Here is a 15,974-nt window from a genome sequence, read left to right as displayed (position 1 = left end):
CTAGCCTCGCGCTATCTTTGTTTAACACATAGGTTAGGTTCCTCTCTGTCGAATTCCGACCACAGGCAGTTTGCCGTACTTTCTAAAAGTAATAGTAGATCTAGTGACTTTACTTATCTACCATTTCAAGCGCCATCTACCATCATGGAAAGCAATGAAAATACAATCAGAGGCAGCCATGGATTTTTGAAGCTTTTAAGGTTAAATCTGTTTACAATCACGTGGTCAACCTCAAACATACTTTTGCTAGCAAGTTTCGCTTCAAAGCTAAGTCTAAAAAAACACCTCTTTAACAATTTCGATTTAATAAAAAATACATTTTTTCAATTATTTATTAAATAACTGTCCACATATTACAAATAGGGCTCTGGAAACTCGAAAGTGACTTCCCTCCCTGTCAGTTTTTTGTAAACGGAAGCGAATGTATCCACCTGAAATGAAAACAAGTTAAAACCTCTCCCTCACAATCGCCTCATAACAAGAGACAATGCATTTTCAGACCAATTAAATTCTAATCATGGCACATCTTTAGGTGTCCTAAGTATACTCATCACAATGAAAAAACAAAATGAAAAAAAAAAGCGTCACAATTTTACCTTGTGTTCAATTGTAGTTTGCTGATTTTTGTCAAGGTGGACCTTAATGAGCTGTGATCCGTCCAACCTAACCCGAATCCTCTTCCCCACAATTTCTGCAGGGTATACAAGATCTTCGAGGATCGCATCATAAACGGCCGTCAGAGTGCGCGACCTTGGACGCTTCTGCTTGTTTTTAGTACGCGTCTTACGAGTGGGCTTAGGCAAAATTTTACGCTCACCCACAAAAACTACATGCTTGCCACTGAATTTCTTCTCCAGTTCTCGTACCAAGCGAGTTTGGATTTTCTGGAACTGTTTGAGTTTGGGCATGGGCACGTAGATTATCACCGACTAAAACAAATGGAACAAATTAGTTGTCGTTCTTGGTGTATAGTTTAAAAGAGGAGTTCAAACATAGATCAGAGAAACATTTCTAATCATTATATTTCGTTAGGTGTCCTAAGTTTACTCATCATGCAAGTTTGACCACAATGATATTTTTTGTGTTGTTACTCACCTTTTTATTGTTTAGCTCAATCTCCTTAGCTTTTGTTATATGCAGCTCCCTCAATTGAGCCTTCAAGTCCGAGTTCATTTCAAGCTCCAGAAGAGCTTGAGCTACTTGCGTTTCAAACGCATCGGGATCGCCGCCCCCTGACTTTACGATCTTCGATGACATCTAGAAACATAAAACACACTTATTAATTAAATATTTCTTCACTCTTCCACTCTGTAAGCATATGATACACTTAACCTCAAAATCACAAACTTGCTAAAAACAATTTATAACCGAGATTAATTTTGAGTAAGATAAATACATCAACCCTTGTTATGCTATAACGAGTGCTGTTTTTGACCAAAAAAACCCAAAACACTACTATTTTGGAATTTGAATTCATCGGTTGTCTTCATTCTAATCACCGAATATCACAAATTCCTCACACCATCAGCCCTTGTGAAAAAAACTAAACACAGCTAACATACCCAGGAATTATATTTTGCACGAATTATTACCAAATGTGATGTATTTATGTCACCAAAAATTAAAAGAAGGTCGTAGAAATCCAACAAAACGTGTACCTTGTCAATCGTTTACGAGAAAGGAAGTGGTGATTCTTGTGCGCATGGCCAGATTAGAAAATTCAGGCTCACCAACATGAGCAACTCAGTTTCCCTAAACGGTAAATGCAAAATTTCGAGCAAAATTTTTATGTTTAATTAATTATTATTAACATACAAATTATAATTTATGAGTAAATTTTTATACTTCGTTCTGAATTCTGAACTGGTTTTAAATATTTATTTTAACAACAGAAGAAAAAAAAATTTAATTTTAGATCAAGAGCCGTTGTTTACGCCAGTGCCGGCGTTCAAGGAGAAAAAACGGAATTAGTTTATAAAATGTTATTCTCAGAGGTTATTCTAACCTGCAAAATTTCTTGAGAAAGAAATTGAATTATTTACATTTACTGCAATAGCTTCAATTTTTACTTCCCGAGTGTAAGCCTTAGATCTATTCAAGCTATCCAAAATTAGTCTGATTATCCGTTGTGGACAACTGATGACGTCATCTGAAAATTTAGCAAACTAATTAATCCCTCTTAAATTTTGTAAAATCCCATGTCTCTGTACCTACAGTGTAGTATTCTCTCCTTATTTTTATTTTAGACATTTAGAATTTTGGCAAAAAAGCAAAATTGTAAAATTACATTGTACAATTTAACTTAAAAGCGATAAAGCTGACTGCTCTAAAATCTTGCGAAGGGTCAAAAGTGGTTGTCATAAGGATGGCTAATCAAAATTTGTTTGTTGATCTTCAAAAACTTGATGACGTTATTTCAAAATTTTTATGGCAGTTGGATTTGATCGTCTTCTTGACAGTTTCAAGTTTTGCTCAAATCTAAAAATGCCTTTAATTGACGAGGGAGTGTCTCTAAAAGCTATTGTTGATGAATTACAGGTCAGTAAAAGTACAGTTTTATCAGCGAAGAGTAAAACTGAAAATTTTGGGCCCATAATACGGAAACCAGATACCAAAAAAACAAAAATTACCACAGAGGATGAAAATCGTCCACTCGTTCCATAGTCTCTTAACGTTTATTTTGCTCATGCGAGTCATGTGTTATCCATCTGTCGTGGTATATAACCTTGGTGTAAAAAAACAAATTTTGTATGTTCTTTTGACAGTTTTGTACCAATTTTATATGTCCACCGACTGTATCTCAAAGGCGAAATGAGTTTTGCCTATTGTAAATAACTTGTTTTGTAGTATACCTGTAGATGACAACGAATAGATTAGAAAAAATATACAGTGGTGGACAAATTATTTCGGGCATCATTTTTCTGTCATTTCAAAAATTTCAAAGTTGTCTAGACTTTATTGGCATTTTGACTTTGATGTTTAAAAAATTTGTCACGTCACGTGCAGTGTTGGCATGTGGTTAGTGTCAATAATGACAAAACTTTGTGACAGTGGAATGAGAATGATGTCGAAGATTTTCTGGCCGCGATTGTAAATCAGGTAACGGATCAAGTAATCCATAAATAATCTACAGTTTCGGCCACAAAATCTTGGGCAGTTCTGTCATTCCTGTGACATAAGCTCTAAAACAGGCTTTACGTACTTATAACCTCAAATTTGCCATGTTTGTCATTTTGACGTAGACTGGAATATGGATGATGACGTATGTCAAAATTTATTTTTTAAAAGTGTCAATCATTATGACAATAAAGCATAGACTACATGGTATTTTTTTTTAATGACAGAAAAATACTGCCCAAGGTTTTCTGGCCGAAACTGTACCACAGTCTGCCACAGTAAAGAACTTTTGTCTTCAAACCTTTGAAAATGTGAATAGATCTTAATTGGCCTCTGAGGTAAACATATTTGTCATTTACGTTAAAACATATTGCACTTATAGTTTTTCTTAATGCATTATTTTGATATAATAAATGATGAATTTATTTAAACAAAGCCCCCGCCAGTCATCGCACTATTTCTAAATAGCGCCGTCACTGTCTGAGTGAACGTTCAGTGCTACCAATCGCGCTACGATTTCCCAAACTATCAAATTAAAAATCAAAATCTCGAGTGTAACAAATAATACGTCCCTCCGTTGATCCAAATTCCACACTAGACACCATAAAGCGCCTCTTATTGTTTTTAAACTAACCATTGTTTTAATTTTTTTCGGTTTCGAACCTGGTGCCGCAGCGCCCTCTACGTGCAGTAAAAAATCGACCGAACGAACGGAAGTACTTATCAGCTGTCAGTTTTTGGGAAAAGTTCCCAAAATGGCTTCACTTTGCACCCGAATTGCCGTCTCCAGCGCTAGAAAAAATGTGCTGTGCACCAGCTACAGATTCGCCACCAAGGGTAAGTCCCTCCGAGCGTCCCACTCACCTTCGTGTGTCCTCCTCCCATTCTCTCAATCTCCCATTACGTAACAACATAGCCCCCCAAAATAAAGCCGCATCTCGTCACAGTGACCATGGGTGACCCCCTTGAGCACGCCACTGGGCTGGAAAAGCGCGAGCTTTTGGCAAAAGTAGCCGGTAACGAGAACCCTTTCGACCTCAAAGTAATCAAGAGGGGTCCCGGCACCAAAGATAAGCCCAACGAGATTCCCTCGGCTTTTGAGGCTCGTCTTGTGGGGTGCATCTGCGAGGAGGAGTCCACTAGTGTTAACTGGATGTGGCTGCATAAGGGCCAGGCCAGAAGATGCGAATGCGGACACTGGTTCAACTTGGTTCACAAGGCTCCTGTATAATCTGTAAAGCTAGTTCCCACTAGAGTAATGATAGACAAGTTTATGTAATAAATTTATGTTCTTTTATGGGTTCGCATCATTTCTTGTAAATAGTTCAGTTCCATTAAATTGTGAAGAGATAGAAGTCGTGTGTTTTTGATGGGTTTACTGTTTGAGGTTTCAGGTGCCAACGCAGAAACGGTGTTTGTTGTTTGTCGTCATTTCTAAAAATAAAGGCTTCTTTGTAAACAGAGGTTATGGTTGTGCAATGGTGATTGGAAATAGCAGATGCATTAATAATGTATATGTTGTGGTTTTATAAAATATGGTTTTTTATTTATTTATTTATTTTTTTTTTTTTTTAGATGTCAGTGTACCTTTCTCAGTGAGGAAAATCTATAAAGTTTTAATTAATATGCACACTGAAAATAATGAACAGAATGGTACAAAACTTGTAACAGACTTTACAAAAATGAATATTAAGTATTTTTCAAAAATAATAATATGAAACAAAAACTTCCCAAAGAAAAAACTCTGGGAACAAAATTCAAAATTAAAAGAACGAACATTTCTGTTGAAGTTAAATAATTAAAAAAAAAATGTTTTTTGCAAGTCATAAAGATGGAAGAGTTTTATTAAACTTCTAAAATTAATTTCGAAATTTCTACAATATGGACACATACATTCATAATAATAAGTTAAAGATAACTTGGTGCCATTCATTACGTCGCATATGGGGTTCCTAAATTCCCTAAAATTAATACCTAACACCTTGCTCCTGTAGTGCTGAAATAAACAATTGTTATAAAACCTAATAAAAGACCAATCATTTTATGCAAAGTATAGGTTGGTCCATAAAAACAGAGTACATTGTGCGTTATAGAACGTTTGTAGTTAAAAATAATTTTAATATATAATGCTCAAAAAAGTGCACACTTTACTTTTTGACTTTTTACTATTTGTAATAAATTAACATGCAGAGGAGCACGCTTCTTGTGATTCGGCCTGAATGTGTACGACCTTTAGGTACCTATTTTATCTTTGTTACCTATTTTCTATTGTTTTTTTTTTTTCATCTTTGAAATAAGTGATGACATCACCCCCAAAAATTATTAAATTGATTAGGTGCCAAGGATGTCTTCTAAATGTCTTTATTTGACCCTCTTTGTTCTTTGTGTAGTATGTATGTAAGTATATATGTACATAAACTCAAATCCATAAGGTTGTAACCACTCCCTAGTGTAAATTTTAAAAAATTATTCAGTGTAAATCTGTCTTTAGTAACCTAGTGACATGCCTGGTGACCTGTCAATATAATGTCAGTTCATTCATGTATTCGCGCTCGTTATCACGTTCGATTTCATTGCAATTATTGCAGTCCTGCACAAGTTATTTCATAATTATCATTGTAACTTGTCGCAATATTGTAAAAATTGATAAACAATTTTCAATAAAAGCACGATAACCTGAGTCTTCATGGTAATTATAATACAAGAGCAACGATAAATAGAGACGTGTTTTATCTTTCATCTGCAGAAAGAAGAATGCCACCTGCTGTAATTTAGACTTGCAGTCTATACGTTTACGAATGACGATAAACGAACCCAAAAATATTGTGGTCACGAATGAAATCAGATATTGGGCTGGTAAAAAAACAAGGTGAATTGATTTATTTATTGTTGCTGCTTCATAAAAATCGCTTTACAGATGGGGAATAACTGAATACCTACATCAGAATTTGTTTAAATTATTGTACATGAGTGTACGTGATATATGTGTGGCTAACCATGATATGATTTGACTCGAAGGACCAGCTCTCCCAACTGAAATAATCAATCTCGCGAGCAACACCAAAATTGTCTATAATGGGTAGATAACTGTTCACCTTAATTAGTCGCAACAAATGACCAATTTTTCATCAAAAAAATGAGACACCAAGAAGTCTTTAATGTTATGTTTAATAACTCTAATTTGGTACTACTAATTATTTACAAAGTATACAAAGAATTTGGTTGAAGGTGATAGGCCTGGCTATACTCCTCCATCCTGAGGATTTCAGTGGTAATAATGAACAAAATGTAACTTCACAAAATTCAGAGGCTAAAATAATAGGTATGTTGAAAATAATTTGACAGCTTATTTAAACTTACTGTTACAGGAGTGGTTAGAAACATTGGGAACACAGACCAAATAACCAAAAAGCAAACATTTTTCTGTTATTAACTTTCTTAAATCTGAATCCCATGGAATTTAATACTCGATGTAAAGTATTTAAACTTGCTGTATATCCCAGATGTTCTTTCGCAAAAATAAATAAATCCCGAATAGTAAAAAACTTTTTTTGTTTTTGTCAAATATACGATAGGTTAGATCTTCTTTAAATTCCAAATTTGAATACCACTGCGATTTTTGTTTTGGTTTCCACTTTGCTTCTTGTAAAGGTTCTCCAGATTGGTGTTGGGTTATAATTTTGTGGACTTAAACATTATGGAAAGGATAGGAAGTAATAAGTTTACAGGTAAAGTTTATGCAGTGTTTGAATTTAATGACGGACATTTAGTTGTATTGTGTAGGATATAAAGAGTGGGTATAAAACTTGAAAAGACAATGTTATACTAAAAAGCGAGATATACACTTTCAACTTGAGGTAGTTAAAACTAAAAGTCTTTCGACAGACCACCATGTTGTAATAACATGAAAAAAGGTCCGAATGTCGATACGTTACTCTCATAGTATAGTACTCTCTGTCCATGGGATAAAAATAACCACATACTGAAAAGATTTTTGCAAGCTTGAATTCAAGTTCTCGGGAGGATGCTTGCGGATAAGCAAGTTTCAATTCATTGTGGCATTTGGCAAGTGCCATTTTCATCTGCTTATTTATCACAATATGCCGTGTTGGTACCATTTTTCAATGATATGGTTTAATAACAAACTATGAGATATTTAAATAAAACTCGCTCGCTCGTGATTGTCAAATTTTGACACATGCGCCGTTACCAATCTGTTCATGTAAAAAACACCATTGGCTGTAATGCCAACCTTACAATTTAACGAGTGGTTACAAGCTTATGGATTTAACTGTATATAACTATTTTCTATTTATTTCTGTTTAACTTCCTCTGCTGGGAAATTATACTATAAAAATACAATTTGGGTGTGTGAACACTGAACACACGATCAGGTTTTAAAACTCCTCCAAGCATATTTATGTCGCTTTTAACAAGACATTTATAGATGTTTTTTCTTGAAGTCTCACATACTTATTTTAATAATTACAGTTTTATTCAAAAAATATTGGGCAGTTGTCATTTATTTTACTAATGTCATAACTTGTAAAATGTGCTTTATTTAGATAACACTAATTTACTGGCAGTAGTGTCATATGTGTCGGATATTAATAATAATATCAAAGGCATCGTTTGACAAAATAGATTTTTGAAAAGTGTCAAAATGACAGTAAAGCTTGAATCACATATAATTTGTCATAAATGATAGAATGACAGTGTCTAATATTTTCTGAATAAAATAGTATTTACATAAGTTGTTACTCACGTCTGTGCTCTCGTTGTCAATTATTTATTTTTATTTTGACATGAACTTTTATTTCTTTTCTTCTAAAACATACAAAAAAAAATAGAATATAATCTGCCAAATAAGAATTAATGTTTATTTCTTATTAGTTACTTCATGCTATACTGTGCTTCATGCTTCTGCGTTACTGTTTCGAACTTTCGACACTCTTGACTAGTGTATACTGTGTTGCCTATCTTACATCCTATTCCACCTTTTGTTGACAATTAATTAATTTCAGAAGTACATGACATGTGACCTGTAATGACAATATTACGTAAATTTGCTTCCCACTACTCTGCGGTGTTTACGCTGCCAATTTACAGTAAATAATAAAAGTATTGACATTGACGTAAATATAACCTAAAATTTTGTTGCTGTTCCCTAACCCAACATTTTTAGAACGTTTTACAACTTATCATTATCAGCACAGCAGTTGAACATCTACTCATGACTTTGACAGGTCATGTTACGCATTATTTTTAACGTTTACACGTCATACAAAGAAGGGACCAATTACCCTGTTAGAACTCGCTCTTCCATCTTCTAATTACCATTAAATCACTTTACAACCACTCTCCTTCATCATGTCGAACCCCCTCGACCTCGAGAAAAAGATCCGAAAAATCAGGGACCACGTGAACGAGTACCCCGATTTCCCCAAACCTGGCGTCCTCTTCAGGTAAGCAACCCCCAGATCTACTACTACACGTAGTTTAGAGACGTATTCTCAGTGTTCCAAAACGCAGAACTCGTAGCGATGCTCCGGGAAGTTCTCATCGCATTCGCTACGCAAATCCAACCGCCTGTCGAATGTGTCGTTGGCATAGACGCCCGGGGTTTCCTGCTGGCACCGTTCATTGCTTTGGAATTAGAAGTGCCTTTCGTGCCTGTTCGTAAAAAGGGTAAACTGCCAGGGAAAGTGGCTTTGGTTTCGTATGCTCTGGAATATGGAGAGGTATGGTGTGATGCGATAGGGACAACGTGTTTATTTTGTGCTTTAAGGCGAACATGGAAATTCAAGAAAGTAGCATAAAGGAGGGACAGAGGGTTTTGATTGTTGATGATTTATTGGCAACAGGTGGGAGTCTGGGGGCTGCTTGTACGTTAGTTAAGAAGTTAGGAGGGGTGGTTGAGGCCTGTTTGGTTCTGATGGAGCTTACAGAACTAAAGGGGAGGCTGAATGTTCCAACAAATGTGATTTCGATAATCAAGTACTGAGGATAAATAGCACATCTAAGATTTTGGTGCAAATTCCATGAAAACATTCCCAAGGATTTGTGTATTTTTATAAATAAGATATTGTTATACATAATTTATACATTAAATGTGCACGACTCATTCTGCGCCTTTTTTAATTTAAGTTCTAAGATAAACGAGTACATTCACAGCAGAAAAGTACTGTTAAAAAATTTTGATTTAAGTTGGTTGTGATTGCACAACAATTTGTACAATTTATAGCGGCACAATAACACGTCCGTAAGCGAAGACAGATAAGTCACCTCGTGGTCTAGTGGTCTGCATGCTTGCCCGGAAAGCGAGAGGCGTAGGTTCCCACCGAGATAACAACATTTTTCTTCACTTACCTACATTGGTGACCCCCGACAGAGCACGTACGCACGCAACATCCTTCTGCCACCGCCCTGTGCTCCCTGTTTTCAGGGTCCGCAGTATCGCCAAGGTTCGAACAACGAACGTAAGAGTAGCAGAGGCAACGCCAGCATCTATCTCCTTCGCACCCCAGCACCTCCGCGCGCTGTGTCGCTGGGGGGAGGGAGTACTGTGGCGGCACAATAACACGTCGCCTCGTGATCTAGTGGTCTGGATGCTTGCCCGGAAAGCGAGAGGCGTGAGCTCAATTCCCACCGAGGTAACAACATTTTTCTTCGCTTACCTACACCATTAATTGTGGCATTAATTCCAAAATGACATTTTGACCTGATATTTCGAGACTATTTATTTATTATGAAAATTATGACATCATCTCGAATAAATAAAAACATGTACAGTTGCGGTCTCCCAAAAGTGCACGATTTTTCGTTGTCATGGAATTTTTAAAATTTTTAAATTAATGTATGTCTGGCTATTTACCAGTGGCGCAGCATTTTTGAACAAACAAAATGTCAAATTTGAGAATTTTTGTTATTGGAGCGCCCATGATTTGCAACTGTACTCAAAAGACGAGAAGACTCCATTTATTCCACTAGTACGGAGTTTGATATTCCATAATTACATATATCTTCAATAAGTTATGTCCGGGGAGGGAACAATATAAATACTTATTATATATTTATGCTTTTCATAAATGATAAAATTATTCATACGTCCACGTGTTTTATCCATTAAGCATGAGCTGTAATACATATAACAGCTCAATGGTTTTATGTCGTTATATACAGGGTGATGCATGAGTAATAATGAGCTTGAAAAAATTTAAAATGCAATCAATATTACATTCCGCAGCTTACGTGGATTTAAAATTCTACTTTTAATAAATATGTACACATAGCACCTATATAAAGTTTGTCAGTTTTGACATTAACATTATAAAAACTCAAATAAGTGAAATTCTAACGGAAAAGTTGCTTTAATAAAGAACAGAACATAAAAATGAACAAATCAGTTAAGAAGATGTTCAAAATGTTGTCCATTACTCCTTTCGCATGGGTCAATTGCAAATGTTTTTGCGAAAATCTGAACGTTTAACGAACAAACTGAAAGCGGATTCGTACACTCCAAGTAAGTATAGGACTACAATATATTGTTGTATAACATTCAAATCATTTTAAATTGATTAGCCAAATTAGGGTTAGCGTTTAATCATTTACATAATATTTCTAACATATATACAAAATTTGACAACAATCCAACAGTTTCGGAAAATACGTGTCTAATAAAACTGGATACAGACGCCAGACAGACAGACAAAAACGGGATATTACTTTTTCGTACTGTAGGGGTCATGAAACGTCGAGAAAACATAAAAGTAGCCGTTCGTTCGATGGACTCGATTATTTATACTTCCTTAGCTTACCCTCAGGAAATAATAACCCATGAAACCTAATAAAACTAATTCTAAAAATTCACTAACTACACAACGTGAATTCGAGCACTGCACTTCGCTATTTAATAAACTGCTATAGTGTATTTCAGAACTCCGTTCGCCTAAGCCATAAACCGGGGTGATTGTAAATCAACAATTATCACCCAGTAAGTAGGCTTTACCGCGCTTCTTTTGTTAAAGAACAAGCTGTTCCCTTTTTTTCGCAGGTAGGTAAGCGTTGAATCTAAGGGTGTCCTTATCTTTTAGTATAGGGTAAACGAGTTGAAGCAAGAAAACTATAGCGCACTTTCAGCATGGTTGTATGATATAGCGATTCACTTAGCGGTTAACGTAGTGACGTTAAAATTGTTGAAGTACTGTATTTACATGTACAAGAGGAATCGAGATAGCAATTTTTTTAAAAGAAACCTATTTCTTTACCATTTACAATTAATGAAACAAAACGAATCGTTTGCTCGATTGTAGCAGTAATTTTGGAGAATTATCATCTCTCAACCGACCGACGGTTGAGAAACCCTGGAATTTGTCAATCTTTGGAACGGTTTATGGCTTAGACGAACGGAGTTCTGAAATACACTATTAAGGATATTTATAGGCTAGCTATAATTGCTACTAAAAATGAAAAACAAAATAATTAAAACTACAACTAACCGTATTAATAAAACATGCGCCTAAATTTACGCTAATTATAAAATTAAAAACATTCTAAAAGAGAGCAAGTAATTAACGCGCTAAATACGTCGGGCGCGAACACTTGTTCATGAGAAAATCAGCAGTCACTAGTGTTGTGTTAGCAGGCTGGGGGGAAAAATAAGTGAATAGAATAACAAGACGAATTGTGAGAGTTGTCAATAAATACACTTTTCCTATTAACAAGATCTTTTACTGATAAAACATGGTGGCAGCGGTAAAAAGATCGTATATTCGTTAAAATCATACGAAGAAATAGCAGAGAAGATATAAATAGTAATTTGAAATTACATAGATCATGACTGGACCGGAAAGAACACCTAATCCGGTAAAGGTAACGCATAGTCCGGCGATGGGTATGCAAGCTCATGTTAGTCCACCAGAAAAATTTACATTTTCTATGCCTAATACATGGCCCCAATGGAGAAAGCGGTTTGAGCGATATATGTCCATATCGGGACAGAATGATAAGCTGGAAGAGGAGAAAATAAATTTATTGGTGTATATCATGAGAGAAGAATCTGAAGATATTTTATTGCAAGCTGCAGTTACACCTAAGAGTTATGCTGAGACATTACAGTGTTTTGAAAATCATTTTGTTCCAAGAAGAAATATAATTTTTGAGCGTTACAAACTTAATTCCAAAGTTCAGAAACCGGGGGAGTCAGTGGAGAGTTTCATTACTAGTCTTCATTCTCTGCCTGAAAGTTGTGACTACGGAGCACTAAAGGAAGAATTGATAAGAGATCGCATAGTGGTTGGAATGCTGGACTCCCGGACTAGTGAGCGTTTACAATTGCAAACAAATTTAACTTTATCTGATTGCGTATTGGCTGCAAAACAAGCTGAAATTCAGGCTGAGCAGAACAGAGAACTTCAAAATGACATGCGTCAGCGTCAAGTTGCAAAACTGTCAGTTGAGACAAGAAATGCTAACAGTGGTAGCAGTACGGGTGATATGAAGAAACAAAACTCGTTTCAGAATAAGTCTTTGAAGTATCAGTGTGATAAGCGCTGTCCTTTTTGTGGTCTGCAACCTCATTCCAGAGATAAGTGTCCTGCTAATGGAGTAGTTTGTCGAAAATGCAAGAAAAAGGGACATTTTGCTAGAGTATGTAGGAGTGTTAGGATTAAATCTTTGGAGTTACTTTCTGAAGAGGAAGACGTAGATCTTGTAGGGACGATTTATTTAAACCAAATTAATACTCAAGAATGGATCGCCTCCTTATTTGTTTCAGGGTTAAACATAGTTATTGAGTTTATGGTAGATACTGGTGCTGACGTTTCTTGCCTACCATTTCATTATGTGCCCGAGAATCTATTGTATAAAGTACGTAAGTCAAATAAAATTATTTCTGGCCCGTCTGGGATTAAGCTGGGGGCTGTCGGTACTATGCCTGTTAATTTGATCCAAGGGGACAAACTGTTTAAGACAGTGTTGTTTATTATTAAAAATTTGACAAAACCTATTCTAGGGAGGACTGGGATTATTAATTTAAATATTATTCAGTTTAAAAATAATCATGGCTTATTAAATTTAAATACTGTAGTTAATAATAGCTCATTAAAAGAAATTGTTTCGGAAAAGTTTCCAGGAATCTTTAGTAATATCGGAACGTTTAAAACTGAAATGGAGATAAAAGTAAAAGAAGGTGTTCAACCTTATGTACAATCTGTACCGCGTATAGTACCCCTCGCCTTATTAGATTCACTAAAATTGGAATTAGAACGATTACAAAAATTAAATATAATAGAACCTGTTGATTATTATACTCCTTGGGTCAGTCCAATTGTAGTTGTGAAGAAAGGTGAAAAAATTAGATTGTGTGTGGATTACACCCGTTTAAATACAGCTGTTCTGCGTTCTTATTTCCCAATAAACAATAAGGTAGAATTAATCTTAGCTAGGTTAAAAGGGGCAGTTTATTTTAGTAAGCTGGACACTACATCAGGCTTCCATCAAATCAAATTAAGTAAAAATTGTCAAGTTTTAACCACTTTTATAACCCCTTTTGGTCGATTTTTATTTAAGAGACTTCCGTTTGGGATTTCTTGTGCCCCAGAATATTTTTCGATCTTGTTAACTAAAATTCTAATTGGAATAGAAGGTGTAATTAGTCATATTGATGATATTTTGATTTTTGCTGCGACTATTGAAGAACATGATAAAATATTAAACGAAGTTCTTTCTCGAATAGCTGCTGAAGAGATTACATTAAATAAAGATAAATGTGTATTTAGAGTTAAATCCTTGCAGTTTTTAGGTCATCAAATTTCTGACAAAGGTATTTCTATTGATCCAGACAGAATTTCTTCAATCAATAAGTATCCAGAACCCACAAACAAAAAAGAATTGTTACAATTTTTGGGAATTATTAATTTTTCTAGTCGCTTTATTTCTAATCGTTCAGAGATTTTAGAGCCACTAACTTCGTTGTTAAAAAAAAATGTAACTTTTATGTGGGGTGTTTCTCAAAAAGAATCGTTTGAGACAGTTAAACACTTATTACAAATTAGTCCTTGTTTAGCGTATTTTGATCCTTCTAAGAAGATTTTTATTTCTGCAGATGCTTCGTCGTATGGTTTGGGTGCATGTCTCATGCAATGTAATGAAAACAAAATAGTTATTTACGTGGCAAGCTTAGTAAATTAGCCTTTACGGGCGAGCCGGAATGTTTGCAGGGCGAGCGACGTAGGAGCGAGCTCTGTAATCCGGTGAGCCCCAGTAAAGGCTAGTTGCAAGCGAGCCGCGTACAACGTTTTACTTCCTCTTGCTGAAAATCCTGAAAATGAACAACTTTGGCATCTCTAGAAATTTTACTTGAAATTACAGTCGTAGAAATTGTAGTTATTTTTCATAGTTTGCTCCGGTAACTATGGAAAATTGAATTGTTTGAAAATAACGGGACTGTCAATTTGTAAATTCGATTAATAATTTAAATAGTTTAATTTTGTTTCTGAGCTCTGTTAATTGTGGAATTCGATGAAGATGAAGAGTTTGAAGGTGATTTTAACGTTAGTATTAGCACACAGTATTAGTGAGATTAAGAAAAAGGCCGACGCAGCGAATGTGTGTTTGATTCCGGTGCTGTCATGATAACGTTTTACAGGCACGGTGCCTGTAAAGCTGCCACGGTAACGCTTTACAGGCAGGGTGCGTGTAAAGGCTAATTTAACGAGTTAGTTCAGACGACAGTAAACGAGCTTTAACAAGACAAGAGGAAGTAAAAGAAATTATTGCCTATGCTTCTAGATTACTCTCAACTACTGAAAAAAGATATGCTCAGATTGAACGCGAAGCACTTGCATTAACTTGGGCAGCAGAAAAATTTCGAGAATATATCACCGGAATACGAATAACTTTTGAAACGGATCACAAACCATTAACTCAAGTTTTACAAACAAAACCCATAGATGATTTAACACCTCGTTTACAGCGTTTCAGAATTAGATTAATGAGATTTGATTATGAAATTTATTATGTACCAGGAAAAAATCTAATAGTAGCTGATGCGTTATCAAGAAATTTTTCAGGAGATTCGCGTAGTCCAGAGGATGACGAGTTGGCTCATGAAACGGAGGCACATGTTAATTTGATAGTACAATCTGTTCAAGTAAAATCATACTTTATTGAGGAAATTAAACAAGAACAGGCCAAAGACTCTATATGTCAAACGTTAAAGGATTATTCTATAACTGGGTGGCCTGCTAAGACTAAATTAGAGGAGAATATACGTCCTTACTACCAATATCGATTTGAAATTTCTTTTGTCCACGATATATTGTTGCGAAATAATAGAATAATTATTCCTAGTTCTTTGCAGTTGAGGTGTTTAGAATTTTTACATCGCGGACATCAGGGGATTGTTAAATGTCGCGCACGAGCGAAAACGTCTGTGTGGTGGTTAGGTCTTTCTTCACAGATTGAAAATTTAATTAGAAATTGCCCTCAATGTATGGAACATAAAATTAATCTTAAAGAACCTTTCTTAAAGGATTCATTTCCCGAACGTCCGTGGCAAAAAATTGCACTAGATTTGTTTAAAATTGATAGTTGGTACTTAATAGTGACTGATTATTACTCAAGATTCTTTGGAATATTCAAATTAAATAAAATGACAGAATACATCATTATTGCTAAACTGAAGACATTATTCAGTCGCTTTGGCATTCCTGAAATTGTAAGGTCAGATAATGGTCCACAATTCCAAAGTGAATTTAAAAAATTTGCTTATGATTATGATTTCCATCACATTACTAGTAGTCCTTACTTTCCTCAGTCTAAAAATTTATGGTTGCATTGAAGCGGCTGTAAAAATA

The 15,974-nt window shown here is 35.3% G+C and overlaps 3 protein-coding genes across 4 annotated transcripts; 2 read left to right on the top strand and 1 right to left on the bottom strand.

The window, feature by feature from the left end:
• Positions 1 to 288: 288 nt before the first annotated feature.
• Positions 289 to 1,743, bottom strand: LOC135134731 (small ribosomal subunit protein eS7). 2 transcript variants are annotated; one of them, XM_064063517.1, is made up of 4 exons: positions 1,659 to 1,743; positions 1,096 to 1,257; positions 597 to 929; positions 289 to 431 (listed from the first exon to the last, which is right to left on the bottom strand). In XM_064063517.1, the coding sequence occupies exons 2-4, from the start codon at positions 1,255 to 1,257 to the stop codon at positions 354 to 356; spliced, it is 573 nt and encodes a 190-aa protein (XP_063919587.1). In that variant the 5' UTR covers positions 1,659 to 1,743; the 3' UTR covers positions 289 to 353. The 2 variants fall into 2 exon arrangements, with proteins under 2 accessions (XP_063919587.1, XP_063919588.1); XM_064063518.1 differs by lacking the exon at positions 1,659 to 1,743 and adding an exon at positions 1,563 to 1,646.
• Positions 1,744 to 3,723: 1,980 nt separating this feature from the next.
• Positions 3,724 to 4,414, top strand: LOC135134110 (cytochrome c oxidase subunit 5B, mitochondrial-like). Its single transcript, XM_064062716.1, has 2 exons — positions 3,724 to 3,954; positions 4,065 to 4,414. Exons 1-2 carry the CDS (start codon positions 3,873 to 3,875, stop codon positions 4,346 to 4,348), a joined length of 366 nt encoding a protein of 121 aa, XP_063918786.1. The 5' UTR covers positions 3,724 to 3,872; the 3' UTR covers positions 4,349 to 4,414.
• A 3,738-nt stretch (positions 4,415 to 8,152) lies between these two features.
• LOC135134109 (adenine phosphoribosyltransferase-like) lies at positions 8,153 to 9,242 on the top strand. Its single transcript, XM_064062715.1, has 4 exons — positions 8,153 to 8,252; positions 8,303 to 8,582; positions 8,621 to 8,858; positions 8,906 to 9,242. The coding sequence occupies exons 2-4, from the start codon at positions 8,488 to 8,490 to the stop codon at positions 9,119 to 9,121; spliced, it is 549 nt and encodes a 182-aa protein (XP_063918785.1). The 5' UTR covers positions 8,153 to 8,252; positions 8,303 to 8,487; the 3' UTR covers positions 9,122 to 9,242.
• The last annotated feature ends 6,732 nt before the right edge of the window (positions 9,243 to 15,974 follow it).

The sequence above is a fragment of the Zophobas morio genome, unplaced genomic scaffold (assembly GCF_036711695.1).
Source record: "Zophobas morio isolate AGI-343-1 ecotype UQ-CSIRO unplaced genomic scaffold, CSIRO_AGI_Zmor_V1 ptg000023l, whole genome shotgun sequence".
In the NCBI taxonomy this organism is placed as follows: Eukaryota; Metazoa; Arthropoda; class Insecta; order Coleoptera; family Tenebrionidae; genus Zophobas; species Zophobas morio.
Note: the sequence above shows the minus strand (reverse complement) of the source record. Positions and strands in the feature narration are given on the sequence as shown.

Bases quoted from the DNA above. Each gene is read 5' to 3' on its own strand.
- LOC135134731 (XM_064063517.1), bottom strand. From the start codon at position 1,257: ATGTCATCGAAGATCGTAAAGTCAGGGGGCGGCGATCCCGATGCGTTT. The intron at 930-1,095 runs GTGAGTAACAAC...CATTTGTTTTAG, and splicing joins TTGAGCTAAACAATAAAAAG to TCGGTGATAATCTACGTGCC. The intron at 432-596 runs GTAAAATTGTGA...TTTTCATTTCAG, and splicing joins AAACTACAATTGAACACAAG to GTGGATACATTCGCTTCCGT.
- LOC135134110 (XM_064062716.1), top strand. From the start codon at position 3,873: ATGGCTTCACTTTGCACCCGAATTGCCGTCTCCAGCGCTAGAAAAAAT. The intron at 3,955-4,064 runs GTAAGTCCCTCC...ATCTCGTCACAG, and splicing joins CTACAGATTCGCCACCAAGG to TGACCATGGGTGACCCCCTT.
- LOC135134109 (XM_064062715.1), top strand. From the start codon at position 8,488: ATGTCGAACCCCCTCGACCTCGAGAAAAAGATCCGAAAAATCAGGGAC. The intron at 8,583-8,620 runs GTAAGCAACCCC...CACGTAGTTTAG, and splicing joins AAACCTGGCGTCCTCTTCAG to AGACGTATTCTCAGTGTTCC. The intron at 8,859-8,905 runs GTATGGTGTGAT...TTGTGCTTTAAG, and splicing joins ATGCTCTGGAATATGGAGAG to GCGAACATGGAAATTCAAGA.